The sequence below is a fragment of the Carcharodon carcharias genome, chromosome 12 (assembly GCF_017639515.1).
Source record: "Carcharodon carcharias isolate sCarCar2 chromosome 12, sCarCar2.pri, whole genome shotgun sequence".
Lineage (NCBI taxonomy): Eukaryota > Metazoa > Chordata > Chondrichthyes > Lamniformes > Lamnidae > Carcharodon > Carcharodon carcharias.
The window spans coordinates 78040825-78056075 of record NC_054478.1 but is presented as its reverse complement, the minus strand read 5'-3'; the positions used below and the strand labels follow the sequence as shown (position 1 = coordinate 78056075).

At 40.2% G+C, this 15251-nt stretch overlaps 1 protein-coding gene across 6 annotated transcripts in view; it reads left to right on the top strand.

The window, feature by feature from the left end:
• Positions 1-15251, top strand: part of ubr3 (ubiquitin protein ligase E3 component n-recognin 3) — a 345071-nt gene that overhangs the window by 87223 nt on the left and 242597 nt on the right. For all 6 annotated transcript variants that reach the window (XM_041201112.1, XM_041201111.1, XM_041201114.1 and 3 more), the window contains 4 exons: positions 4134-4223; positions 5929-6057; positions 6189-6241; positions 6733-6866. In XM_041201112.1, coding sequence (XP_041057046.1) covers positions 4134-4223; positions 5929-6057; positions 6189-6241; positions 6733-6866 — 406 coding nt within the window. The remainder of the gene's footprint in view (positions 1-4133; positions 4224-5928; positions 6058-6188; positions 6242-6732; positions 6867-15251) is intronic.

Genomic DNA, 15251 nt, shown 5'->3' with positions numbered 1-15251 from the left:
AGGTATTTACTAAAAGAATGAAGCCACAAGATTCACGGTTTAAAACAAAAGAATCTTACTACGCTAAAATGAAAGAACAGGAATACTAATAACTATTCTCTGTCTTAGACAGTCAGTTACATTAAAGATAGTGAAAGTACAATCAAATAAAGTTACTTTAAACCAAAATTCTTAACTTTTCTTCTACACCCTTTTAACTTGCACCCCAATCACTCAGTCAGATACTTATAAGAAATTGGAAGATTAATCACTTGGTCAGAGTACTGTTTCAAAGATTTGTATAAAGGTTGAGATTTCCTGGGCCTTCTGCTTACTTCCGATGAGGTTGTCCCTTCGCATCTTGTCCAGCCATCCCACGGTTGTGGAGTCTGAGTTCAACTAGCACCTTAAGCATAAGCAGCTCGGGTCAGAATTCTCCTTTTCTACTGTTCTTTAAATCTAGAGTCTTGCATCTAAAACTCTCTTCTCAACTCGGCTATCCCAGAAGTTCACCCCGCTGTTAGTATAGTCCCTCAGTTAACAAGTTTTAAACTCTTTAGCCAGCGACCAAATTTTCAACTGAATACTACTTAAAAGAGATGTCACCCGCAGCAAGCTTGTTCTAAATTTAAAAAGTAAAACTCTACTTAAGACCAGAGTCACCGCCACAATTTTCAACTCCCCAGTAATTAACTTCTTGTTCACCTTTTTTCTATTGTTTATTGCCCAGGTAAGTTGGTCACATGATCAGTTAATGGAAGCAAGTGGCTATTTACAATCTAGTAAAATCCCAATGAGTCGAATCCCAGAGTATCTGCCCACAAATTCTTGTTAAGTGGAGCTTCGTGATAGCCAAGAAGGCCCCATTCCCACATGAATGCATTTCTGTGTAACCCATATGCCTACAAACGTGGTCTATGTCAAAAACAACAGATTCAAATGCAAACGCAATAAAGCAGTAAATATGTGGAAAAGTCTTTATTCAATCTGTTCAGAACTCAATGGCCTGGCTTTGTGAAAAGCTGGAGCTTTATGTTGAAAAATGTCAGGTATTAGCTTTTTCTGGACATGTGCAATACAACCCACCATGTTGTCAGTGCAGTCAAATATGCTTTTGGTGTTTTCATGCTGCTGTATTAAATCCCAGAGCATCTCTACAGCCTTTGTGGCATTGGCTAGGGAAACGGGTGAGCAGGTGGGCATTTATCGGATTCTTCAGGGTTGCCAGCCTCTTCGGCTGCCCTGTTGAAGAATGTACTACATCTACAGTGGCAACATATGTTAGTTCTGTTGTGCAGTGTATGACATTGTCCACCTCTGCATAAGTTGTCTCTGCTGAAATTTCTTTTCCAGCTTCCTGCAGGCAAGTGAAAAGTGCTTCTAATTGGGTTGACTGGCCTCTCCCTGCTTCTCATTCTCAATGCCTTATGCAGTCATAAGCTGTTTGAACACAGCATAGTGGAAGCAGTTGGCAGTTGTGGCTTCTGTCACCATCTTTCACGTTATCTTCATCATTAGCATGACCTCTAGAACAGTTGGATTGTACTCCTTTTTATCGATGGCCTCGATAACCTGAGAGAGCAGCTGCTGTCAGTAGTGGGTTTTCAGGTTCCTAATTACCCCTGATCCATTGGCTGGAGTTTGGCTATCGTGTTGGGAGGCAAGAATATTGTTGGCCTTAAGAGCGTCAAGCTAATGTTAGGGTGCGTGGGGCAGTTGTCTGTAATGTTGAGAGTCTTCCTTTTCTTTCGCTGATGTGTTTTGTCCACTTTCATGATCTATGCCTCAAAAATGCTGGGGGTCATCCAGGCGGTTTTGTTAGCCTCGTACTGTATGGGTAGTGTCTTGACATTTGCAAAGCAACGTGGCTTTTTGGACTTGCCTATAAGAAACAGCAGCTTTTTGGGGCTGTCCATGTTGGTACAGACCGTAACACTGACATGTACCTTGCTCTGCGTTTTACCTTTGTTTAAAGGTGAAACATGTAAAGGGCAGTCTGGCAAAAGATGGTAAAACAGTCTGGTTTCATCCAGTTAAAAATGTCTCGTGGTGCAGACTTGTTCAAGATGTGGGCAATACCATTTTTGAGCCAATGATCCATCATTGCTGATGTAACTTCTGCACACTCTCCGCTTACCAAGTGGAAGACAATGCCATACGTTGTCTTGAATCAGTCCAGCCATCTGTCACTGCAGCTGAACTCCCTGTGGCCCAGCTTCTTTGCCAGGGTGACTCCCCTTTCCTGCAGGATTGGACTGGAGATAGAAATATTCCCTGCTCGGGGCTGCTTGGAACCATTTTAGCAGAGCTTCTTCAATGTCAGGGTAGGCAGCTGTTTTCATCCTCTTCATTGCTAGAGAGAATGCCTGCTTGTCAAACTGTTCCAAGATGTTTGCCTTATGTTTCGTAATGGCGGACAAGCTCAATGGTGGAATCTCCCACTCCTTCATGATGTCTGTTTCCTGCTTTGCTTCGTGGTTTTCCACTTGCTGTCAACTTCACCATCTCCCCGATCGACAACACTTTAACTTTCTCACAGGTTTAGCCATACTCATAGGCTTTGCACCTCCTTTCACAGGGACATCTCAATGTCAAATGCTGGCTTGTCCAGCACTCCATAATTTTGAGCTCTAGTGTGGCCTAACTGTGCTCTGATTGTTCAGTGCTGTCATATGTTCAGACAAGGGACAATTTCAGCTAATCTTGAGTGATCAGTGCAGAATTTTGGCTTATCGCAGGCATTGTTCTATGGGATTTCTGCCATCAGGATTGGCTGATGACATAACCGGAATTTTATGTCGTCGGCGTTTGACTCATTGTGATTTCACTGTAAATCACCTTTCAGAGAAGTCTAAAAGTTCTTAAAGTGACCATCATCCCAACTTAAAATATAGGTTTTATTACCCCAAAAGCACATGGGCCAACACAATAGAAAGAAACATTTTCTCCTGTGTAGAACATCTAGGACAAGGGGACATAACCTTAAAATCAGTGCCAGCCTATTTAGGAAAGAAGTTAGGAAATATAGCCTTGTGTAAAGGGCGGCAGAATTATGGAACTCTCTCCCATAAGAAGCAGTAGATGCTTGCTCACAATAGTTTTAAATTTGAGACCAATAGATTTTTTTATCCAAGGGATATGGAACCAAGCAGGGCAAATGGAGTTAGAGTTTGATCTCATTGAATGGCTTGAAGTACTGAATGGCCTACTGCTGTATAAGAATTTCACATCATTTTAGAAATGTATTATCATTTTTCTAATTCTCAAATTCTTGTCAGTTAAACCACAGTGGTGAGTAGATATGTCATTGTCCCAATGTACAACCAGCACTACAAATATAAATGATGTCCTTCCTAAGTGGTCTATGCCTGAAGAAAGTGGGGCATTGTAGTTCTCACTAGTGTTGCAGGAAACTGAATTAAGGAAAAAGTTATGATTTCTGTTGTCAAACATTGAGGCCAGTGATTCCTTGGTAAAAAGGAGCACCAAAGGCTTTACAAACAAGTTAAACAAACAAGTTAAGCCCCATATTCCTGCTTTCTAGTAATAAAAAACCCACGACCTCCACCATGTAGAACGACTAGGGCAGTTGATGCTCCAGAACACCAATTCCAGGCTCCCTTCCAAATCACACATCTTCGCGACTTGGACGTATGTTGCATTTCCTTCATCATCACTGTGTCAAAATCGTAGAACTTCCTACCTCATGTGGGAGGTTCTTTACCACATGGACTGCAGCAGTTCAAGAAGGTAGCTCACTGCCACTTTCTGAAGGGCAACTAGGGATAAGCAATAAATGCTGGTCTTCTCAATGATGTCCGCACTCCTGGAATTCAATAAAAAATTCTTTTAAATAGGGTGTATTTGACACTAACATAACAAGTAACTGTATAAGGTATATGTTTAGTATACCTTTGCTAATGTAAGCCAATAGTATTTTGTGTCTCAAATTGTTGCTGTGTATTGGTTTAATAGCTTGAATAACTTTGCAAACAAATTTTAAAAGATACACACTGCAACAGAAGATACTTTTTGGTTTGTATTTTATAATTTGTCAAATAAATGTCATGTTAATTACAAGATAAATAATTGATTTTGGAATGTATTCTTACATTCCTATAATATGTATTTTGATGTTTTGACCACTTTTACAGGCTATTAGATGTCAGCAATTGGATCTTGATTCTCTTCTGCCAGATCAAGAGATGCTAATGAAAATGATGGTTCATCCGCTTCAAATTCAGGTGTTTTCATTTTTCTTGTGTGTAATTAAAGCTGTTGGTATTGCAGGACTTGTTTCCACCAAGTTCAGTCGACATGGTATGCCTCTTGCAAGTGTATTGCTTTGTGCTCATTATACTTCTGGTCATGGCTTTTTTTCTGCTGAAATTATTTGAAGACTGTAGAAGAAACAGTGGCAAATTACAACTCAAGGGGCAGGGAATATATGAAGAAGGCAGGTGTTAAACTAACAAGGAGGAAGTAACAAGGGCTTAAGGAAAATGGTCATTCAGGATTGGCAATCAGGCGAACATGTAAATCAAAGTAATAAGGCCAACCAATAAAATGCTCCCTTGTATGCCATTCTATTCTACAATTGAAAGTTGCAATCTCCTAAAGAGTGTTTTAACCAAACAATGAATTTCATGTTTCACAAAGCATGACTAAATTTACTCAACAAATTGTTTTCTGTGTTTTTTTAAAACATTGAAACATGTTTAATTCAAAACGTTAGTTGATCTCAAAAGTCTGGGCTTGGGTTTGGTCTCCTCCCCCCCCTCACCCCGGCGAATTCCCAGTCCCCAGAACGAGTTGAACAACAATGTGCAGTTTTTAGATTTTTTAAGCATATATCAGTCACTTTTTCTCTAGATTTTCCAACTATAAGCTTCATTTTCTCATTCTGTGGCAACATGCTTCTTTGTGTTTTTAAAATGTCTTTGAAGCCATCTGGTACATTTTTGAGGAATAAATTCAGTTAATTTTAGAGAAAGCATGTCGGAGTTGGTTCTAAAAAGAGAAAAATGACAGCAATTATGGGAGAAATAAAACACTGGTATGATTGTAATTTTTTGTTATCCTGAAATGTTTTTGAGTATTTTTCCTATCATTGGTTAAGCAGAGCAATATGAGTTTTGTAAACTCTAGTTCATTTTGACATGAAAATTGTCAGATGCTCATTGACAATTTTCATGTCAAAATGAACCAGAGTTTACAAAAAAATAAGTTTGGCATATTCAGTCATTGCAAATCAGTGGTGCTTATGTTGTGTTAACTAATCTAATTTCCCCATTATTATCAAGCAATACCACTGGAAATCCTTTTGATGTTGCAATAAAAGTATTGAATTTTCCGAATAAAGGAAATTGTTCTAGTTTTTGGAGAAAAAGTTGAAACTGGGCAGATGCCTGTGGATCTTTTTCAAATTTGAGCAATGTGGAAAAAGTAGTGCTTGTACATTTAGAAAAGTGTAGAAATATTTTTTAATTCTAGAGTAGCATACGAACTCTTCCAGGCAAGCTCCATTGTTATGCTGTGGGCGTGTGCTGCATGTTCTTGCCCATCACTGGAATTACCTGGCCTCCTCTGAACCAGGCAAAATCCTGGTGAGACCTGGTTCAATACCATCTTATCCCACTACCCACTTCACATGTATTAAGTGGATCATAATTTTGGTACCAAATTAAATACTTCCGACATATAATTTAGATAAAGAAGCTGCTCTGAGTTATGAAAATTGACAATTTTTAAAATTTGTGTGTACGCATATGCATTTAATCTGTTTTGATAATTTCACAATTGAATTTAAAAATAAAGCTTCTAGATGTGTAGGCAGGCCAGTACTAGAGATTTGGCTATTATTATGTACAAGTCAATCAGCTTTTTGTCTGTGTGATGGATTAGTATATATGTGAATTAAGAACTGAGTGCCTATTAACTTTTTTTTAGGCCAGCCTGTCAGAGATACACAGCAACATGTGGGTTAGAAATGGTCTGCAGATTAAAGGGCAGGCAATGACTTACGTGCAGTCCCACTTCTGCAACTCTATGATTGATCCAGATATCTTCCTTCTGCAGGTATGCTTATGTTTGATATCTTGAGGTTTGCTGTAATTCAAGTATGATGTACGTAATCAATATATCTGTTTAAATTATTTAGGGTTATAATTACTGAAGATAAATTTGAAATATATTTTTATTTCTACTAGATTTGTGCTTCTAGACTGGACCCAGATTATTTTGTTTCATCTGTTTTTGAAAGGTGAGCATTAAAGAGGTGCCAGGATTAAAAAAAAACCCAGACTGGAATTTGTGGTTCTCAGAAACATCAGCATATCTAGTTTGCAGTTATGTACTTGCGTATTATTTGTGAATCCATAGACGTTGAGAATTATCCCAAGAAAATCAGGAAAGTACATTTTTGTTGAAGCATAAAGAATTGGAGTGGCCCAAGTCTGCTCCCACAACTGCATTATTCTAACTTTAGCTGGGGCAGTGATGGGTGCCAAGACTATGGTTGGTGGAAACTTTAAAAAAAAATGTGGATCATGTAAGGAAAGAAAGGTTTGGATTTATTTAAATGAAAAGTGAAGATCATAGCAAATGCTTTACACAACATTTTATGTCATTGCAGTTATAACACACATAAAACATTAATAAAATTCTTGAGGCTAAGCTGTTTTTATTTATATAAATGAATGTAGTTTTGTTAATAGTTTTACCTTTTATGTGGAATCTTGTGCCTTTGTCTAGATTTAAAGTGGTGGATTTATTGACAATGGCATCACAGCATCAAAATGCAGCACTTGATACAGAACATGAAAGGTCTATGCTTGAGGGAGCTTTAACTTTCCTGGTAATTTTGCTGAGTCTACGCATTCATTTAGGTAAGGTTGTGTAGAAATTTACATGTTTTATAGAACAAATTTTCTGAGGGCGGGGGATGGGGGTGGGTGCAGGATCCCATTTCCCTCCAGTTATAATTTATTATTCCATTCTCTAAACTCCCATTTAAAAAGAAAATTACAAAAAGTCAAGAAAATCCATTTTCAGCATTTTCTTAATTAGTTCTATATTTCCCCCAAATGAATCACTGAATGGGTGCAGGGCATTCAATGGGATAAGAATGAATCTCGGACAATTAAATTAGAGTCAAATGTTGGTAGGAAAAATGGTAGCTGATCAGTGGGCTACCTTCAAAGAAGAGAGTTTGGGCACAGTCAAGGTATATTCCTTGGAAAAAGAAAGGTAGGCCAAACAAATCCAGAGCTCCCTGGATGACAAAGGAGATGGAAATTAAGATAAAGAAGAAAATGTATGCTGATGACAGGTGTCAGGTTAAAAAAAGGCAATTGAAAATCAAGCTGAATATAGAAGGTTCAAAGAAGCAAATAAGAGAAGCAAAGAGAGACTATGAAAAGAGACTGGCAGCTAACATAAAAGGGAATCCCAAAATTTTCTATAGGCATATAAATAATGAAAGTGGAAAAAGAAGTAGGTCCAATTTAGGGACCAAAAAGAGAATTTACAAATGGAGGCAGAGGGCAAAGCTGAGGTATTAAATAAATACTATCTTTACCAAAGAAGATGATGCCATCCAGGCCATGGTAAAAGAAGAGGTAATTCAGATAATAGATGGGCTGAGATGAGATGCACCAAACAATACGGATACTGAGAGAAGTGAGTATGAAAATTTCAGAGGCAATGGCCAAAATATTTTAGTCTTTCTTAGATTCCGAGATGGTCCTGGAGGACAGGAGAATTGCAAAAGTAAGACACTTGTTCAAAAAAATGGTTTAAAGATAAGCCCAGCAACTACAGGCCAGTCAGTTTATTTTTGGTGGTGAATCTTCTAGAAACATCAATTTGGAGCAAAATTAATGGTCGTACGGACAAATGTGGGTTAATTAAGGAAAGGCAGCGTGGATTTCTTAAGGGAAAGTTTTGTTTAACAAACTTGCTGAAGTTTTTTGAAGATGTAACAGAGGGTTGATATGGTGTACATGGACTTCCAAAAGGCATTTGATGTAATACTGCACAACAGACTTGAGCATAGTTATAGCTTATGGAATAAGAGTGTGTACCATCTGCAACATGCACTGCAGGAACTCACCAAAGTTCCTTAGACAGCACCTTCCAAACCTCCAACCGTTACCATCTAGAAGGTTAAGAGCAGCAGACACCTGTGAACACCACCGAGAAGCTCCCGTCCAAGCGACTTGCCATCCTGACTTGGAAATATATTGCCGTTCCTTCACTGTCACTGGATCAAAATCCTGGAACTCCCTCCCTAACAGCACTGTGGGTGTACCTACACCACATGGACTGCAGAAGTTCAGGAAGGCAGCTCACCACCACATTCTCAAGGGCAGTTAGGGATGGGCAATAAATGCTGGCCTAGCCTACATCCCATGAATAAATTAAAAAAAAAAACTTGGATACGGAAATGGCTGAGCGACAGGAAGCAAAGAATAGTGGCTGATGGATGTTATTTTGCTAGAGGAATGTTTGTAGTGGAGTTCCCCAGGGGTCAGTGTTGCAACCTTTGCTTTTCCTAATGGGAACATAAGAACAGGAGTATGCCATTCGGTCTGCTCCGCCATCATGGGTGATATTTACCTCAGCGCCGCTTTCCCGTGCTATCTCCGTATTCCTTGATGTCATTAGTCTCCAGAAGTCTATTGATTTCTGTCTAGAGCATGCTCAATGATTTGAGCTTCCACAGCCCTCTGGGATAGAGAATTCGAAAGATTCACCACCCTCAGAGTGAAGAAATTCCTCCTAATCTCAGTTTTAAATGGCCTACCCCTTGCCTTGAGACTCTGTTCCTTGGTTCTAGACCTCATAGCCAGGGGAAACATCCTATCTGCATCCACCCTGGAAGAATTTTGTAAGTCTCAATGAGATCATCTCTCAGTCTTTGAAACCCTAGAGAATACAGGCCCAGTTTCCTCAATTTCTCCTCATAAGGACAATCTTGCCAATGCAGGGATTAGTTTGGTGAACCTCTGTTGCACTGCCTCTATGGCAAGTATTTCCTTCCTTGGATAAGGAGGCCAAAACAGCACATGTACTCCAGGTGCAGTCTCACTAAGGCTCTATACAACAAGATTTCTTTACTCCTGCACTCTAATCTCCTTGCAATGAAGGCCAACATACCATTTGCCTTCCTTATTGCTTGCTACACCTTTTTTATTCATTCATGGCATGCAAGTGTCGCTGGCGTCATGACCATTGATCGTAGCCCCGAATAACTTACTTAAAAGTTCAATGTGTCAGTAAGATGTGTGTTTTGAAAAAGGAACTACAAGCAAAAACTGGCTGGGACTGTAAAGTAACCATTTGCTAGAAAATTGCTATTTGAGTTGCATTTGACCAACAAGTCCAGAGAGACAGAATGTCGCACCTATAAAGATGTCGAGGCCTGCTTCAGACAGCTGATTACCTTCTCAGCAGAAACCATTTCCTGTTGAAGTCAAATCCCAGACTTTGGACATGATCCAAGTTGAAAGAAAGCAGTTTCCAGGCAAAAGACATGTTTGTTTTTTCCCCTTCCAGGAATACACAAGAAAAGGGGTTAAAACCCAACTGCAACCCTGGTCGGTGTGCTAGTTTATTGTTTTCCTGTGTGCTGTGTGGGTATGCTGTGAAGGTCACAGCTAAAGAACATCAACTAGACATCTATGCACTTGCAGGTAAAAAAGTGTCTCTCTCATTGTTGGAAGCAAGTCACAAGTCAGCAAAGCCACAGTTGAAAATTAAGCAGAACAACTCCTTTCAGCTAACCTGCAGAACCAAGAACCTCCAAACCAACTGCCAAAGTCAGCTCTACCAGAATCATTGAATTGAATAGCTGCAATGTTTCACTATCCACTCCTCATTGCCAAACCAAAGACTGATTCGTTTTTTTTTAAACTTTTGTTTCTGGACTCACCTCTCATTTCTAATGTGTATGTGTGTGTTATTATTTTTGCTTGTGGTTTAGTAGCTAATAAATTCACTCTTTCTTTGACTCAAAGTTTGGTTAAATTGGCTCCTCTTAAAACAAAAATACATTTGGATTGGGAAAAGATATCCACGAGGGAAGGGAATCCTTTTTAAATTAACCTTGTTGCAACCAGCTGAGGGGGTTGAATAAAGAAGGGGAGCCAGTTCATTCCTCCTCACCCGGAAGCATAACAATTTGGGGAAACCTTGCATGGGGACTGGTCGTAATACTGGCTAGGCCATCATTTATTGCCAATCCCTAATTAGCTGCCTCCTTGACTGTTACAAACAATATGGTGTAGGTATACCCGCAGTGCTTTTAGGGAGAGAGTTCCAGGATTTTGACCCAGCGACAGCGAAGGAACGGCAATATATTTCCAAGTGTGGATGGTGAGTGGGTTGGAGGGGAATATCCAGGGGTGGTGTTCCCATGTGTCTGCTGTACTTGTCCTTCTAGATGGTAGCAGTTGTATGTTTGGGAGGTGCTGTCTAAGGAGCCTTGGTAAGTTCCTGCAGTGTACCTTGTAGATGGTGCACACTGCTGCCATTATGTGTTGGTGGTGGAGTGAGTAAATGTTTGTGGATGGGATGCTAATCAAGCAGGCTGCTTTGTCTTGGATGGTGTCAAGCTTCTTGAGTATTGTTGGAGCTGCACCCATCCAGGCAAGTGGAGAGCATTCCATCACATTCCTGATCTCTACCTTGTAGATGGTGGACAGGCTTTGGGGAGTCAAGAGATGAGTTACTCATTGCAGGATTCCTAGCCTCTGATCTGCTCTTGTAGCCACTGTATTTAAATGGCTAGCTTCTGGTCAATGTTAACCCCCAGGATGTTGATAGTGGGGGAATTCAGCATTGGATGCCATTGAACGTCAGAACGATGGCTAGATTCTCTCTTGTTGGAGATGGTCATTGCCTGGCACTTGTGTGGCAGGCATGTTACTTGCCACTTGTTAGTTCAAGCCTGGTATTTTCCAAGTCTTGCTGCATTTGGACATGGACTGCTTCAGTATCTGAGGAATCACAAATGGTGCAGAACATTGCGCAATCATTGAACATCCCCACTTCTGACCTTATAATGGAAGGAAGGTCGTTGATGAAGCAGCTGAAGATGGTTGGGCCTGCATCCTAGCTTTTAGTGACTCATGAACAAGGCCTTCCAGGTCCCTTTGGCAAGGCCATCCCTAGGGGAGCGTGGGGCCCAGGGTAAATCGCACTGTGTGGGCCCCTGTAACATTTTTAGGCAAGTTTCCTCTGATGGCTGGGCCCCTGAGCATGTGTATGAAAAGGAGCACCAGCAGCATCCCAGCTACTGAGCACTACAAGCATGTACTGCACTATTGACTCTAATAACTGTGTCACATGTAAAACTGCTCTTTGCTTCTAAGGCTGAACATAATTGTTGGTTCTCCTTTTGTCCATTTGTTAAGGAGAAATCCATGATCTCTATGGGACTCCGTTACAACACTTTTACTAACACACCCCACACCCCAACTGGAGAAAAGTTTTAAGGCCAGAATTTTTTTTAGCCCCTCACCAACAGGATCATCCGGTCCCACCGATGTGAATGGAGATTTCAGTGGCTCACTGGTTCCACCTGCGGGGGTGGGTGGGGGGGCTGGAAAATTCCAACCTAAACGTTGGAGTGCGGACATTCACTGTGTTCAACTTTTTAAAAAATAATTGCAAACACTATGCAATAAATGATTTGACTTTTTAAAAAAGAAACCTCTCCATCTTTCCCATATTAAGCAAATATTATTTGCAAGTGCATACTGGAAGAAAAATAAAATAAGAAGCGGAGGGTTTCGATTGCCGGGGACATAATAAACACATCAAGTGAGTGACTTACCCTGCAGGTCAGACACTATGCGCTACATGCCTGCTTTAAAGATGTTAACTAGCTCGGAATAGTTCATCTTACCCCTCTGCGGTGAATGAGAGTTGGAATAAAAGCCGCCGCTGCTGCTAAGATCAGCACTGCCATCTCCAAGGGTGACGGACGGTGCTTAGCCTGTACCGTGCTTCCGGTCACCTGGCCTGCTGCCTTGGCAGGGATTTATCCCAGTTCATAAGGTTTTAATCTGCTTTCTTTTCTACCCTTTTATAAGTTTTGGGGAATGGATACCTTCAGTTATTTATTTATATGCACCAATAAACATTCATTTTGAGCTTGAGTGTGTGAGAAACAGTGAATCAGATGGCATGTACTACATATTGCATCTGACACCGTGATGTGGAAGTGTGGGCGCCCCCCCCCCCCCCCAAAGCGCGGGGCCCAGGGCAGTCGCCCCATTCGCTGTATCTTAAGGACAGCTCTGTCCTTTGGACATAATCACTTCCCAACCCCTCACCATTTAAGAAACACCCTCTCTTTCTGTTTTTTTTCATCCTCCTCACAACATACTTTTCCACCTAGTTTTCTGTCATCAGAAAATTTGGAAATATTACAATTGGTCCCCACATAAAAATCATTGATCAAGATTATGAATAGCTTTGGCCTAGCATTGATCCTTGCAGTACCCCATTAGTGCTCCTGAGAATGACCTGTTTATCTCTACTCTCTGCTTTCTGTTGTTAACCAATTTTCAGATCATACCTGCATATTGTCCCCAATCCCATGTGCTCTAATTTTGTTTGCTAACTTCCTATATGGCACCTAAGCCTTCTGAAAATCCAAATACACCACATCCGCTGGTTCTCTTTTATGCTACAAGTAGCAACCTCAGAAAAAAGTTCAACAGGTTTGTTAAATGTGATTTCCTTTTCATAAATCCATGTTGACTCTGCCCAATTTTACCATTACTTTCTAAGTGTCCAGTTATCACATCCTTTATAATAGATTCTAACATTTTCCCTACTACTGATGCCAAACTAACAGGCCAGTCGTTCTCCATTCTCCTTCTCCCTTCCTTGTTAAATATTAGGGTTACATTTTGCTACTTTCCAGTCTGCAGGAACCTTTCCAGGATATATAGAATTTTGAAAGATAACCACCACTATCTCTATGGCCACCTCCTTTAGCACTCTGGGATGTATCTGGAGATTTATGAATCTTCAATCCAGTTAACTTTTCAAGTACTACCTCTTTACGAATAATTTATTTCAGTGCCTCAGCTTCACAAGTCCCTTGGTTACCTAGTACTTTGGGAAGATTTTCTGTATCTTCTTTTGTAAAGACAGACATAAAGTAATTGCTTAGTTCCTCCACCATTTCCCTATTCTCCACTATAAATTCTCCTGTCTCCACTTGTAATGGGCCCACATTTGTCCTAGTTAAGCATGTCATTTTCACATACCTAAAGAAGTTTTTGTAGTCTGCCTTTGTTTCATGTTAGCCTGCATTCATATTCTCTTTTCCCTTTCTTATATATGAATGACATGAACTTGGAATTAGGAGTACAATTTTGAAGTTTGCATGTAGGACAAAACTTGGCAACATAGTTAATTGTGAGCAGGAAAAGATCAGACTTCAGGAGGACATAGATTGGTGAAATTGGCAGACTCATGTCAAATGCAATTTAATGCAGCCAAGTGTGAAGTGACGCATTTTGGGAGAAACAATGTGGAGCAGTACTATTTTGAAGGGATTCCCATTCAAAAATATTTGAAAGTGGCAGAGCAAATTGATGAAGTTGCTGAGCACACACGGGATACTTGGCTTTGCATTAAGGAGATTGAATACAAAATAAGGAAGTTTACTAAACCTTTACAAATCTCTGGTTAGCCTCAGTTATAGTGTTGCGTACAATTCTGGGCACCACATTTAGGGAGGATGTTGGGGCCTATGAGATTGCAGAAGACATTCACCAGGATAATACCAGGGATGTAGGAGTTGATGTATGTGGAGAGATTGAAGTAGTTGGAATTGTTCTGTTTAGAGTAGAGAAGACTTATTAGAGGTATTTGAACTGAGTGGTTTTGAAAGAGTAAGTAGGATCAGGAGCCATAGGCCACAAAACAAAATCATTGTCAAAAAAAAACTATAAAGAAAATGAGGATTTTCTTCACAGAGGGTTGTTAAGATCTGGAACCCACTAACTGAAAGGGTAGTGAAAGTAGATTCCATTGGAACTTTGAAAAGTAAATTGGACATGTACTGGATTAATTTGTTGGGTTATATGGGACTAAATTAGGCAGCACTTTCAAAAGGGCCAACGCAGGCATGATGGGCCAAATAATTCCTTTCTGTGCTGTGATATTGTATGGCTCTTTTCAGTTTGGGAAGGAAATGTACTGTGGAATTGTGATAATTGGGATATATACAGACCTAGAATGCCCCAATTTTAGCCCTGGTCTGTGCTAAATTATTACACCACATTTGGCTTCCCTATCTCTGGGCATGGGGAGGGGAAAAATGTTCAGGGTTCCTGTTTTTGTTGGATGACTCGTGTTAGAAGTGTGTACAGATGCAACCTTAGTCTGTAGAGCCTGCTGATTCTAACTGAAGAATTGCCATTTTGGTGAGGTTTTTGAGGATTGCTATAATCTGTTGAATTATATATTGACATCTATCATTGCCTTCAAGAGGGAAGAAAGTGGGAAATACTAGGAGATGAAAAATGACCTGAATGATTTTGCCATTGGATTTTAACTTCATTGGTTTCAAAGTTAACATTCCTGGGTCTTGGGCAATCTTAAGAATATGATAAATGTATAATTAACAATGTTGGCAGTGAGGAGAGGCTACAATTGGCAGAAGGGAGACTTGAATTTTGCTTGAGGAGCCAGAGAGAGTACTTCTGCTCTTTCTGGCCCTCAAAGAAAACTCTAAAAAGCAATTCCCTTGCTGCTCTTGTCTACATTTAGCTTCTGGTAACCGTTAAATTTATTATATTATAATGCAATTGTCCCACAGGAGACAAGCCACCCAATCTGCCTCCTTAACATTTTGGCAGGTGTGAACATGACAGCTCCCCTGACCCCCTCCTGCCTGTTGTTTGCCAAAGGTTTGGTGGGCTGTGGGTTTAATATCAACATCAATGTGTCCCTCAATTTATTGCTTATTAGTCAGTAATTGAGATCTTGTCTCTTAGGTATTGTAAGGAAGAGGAACAAAGTAGATGATGTCTGTAGAGAACTTTATGCTTTGGAGATACCATTGTAAACGGGTTTGTTTGCTGTTGGAATTTTGAAAGAATAAAGGAACATCAGGATCCAGGAAAGTGTTGAGATATAGCCAGAAGAAATGTCATGTGATAAGTTGCCAGAAAGTCATGATCCTGAAGCAAAAGTTAGTTATCTTCTTGGGGTGTGTTGTGAGGCTACTTGTACTGATTGCTTCG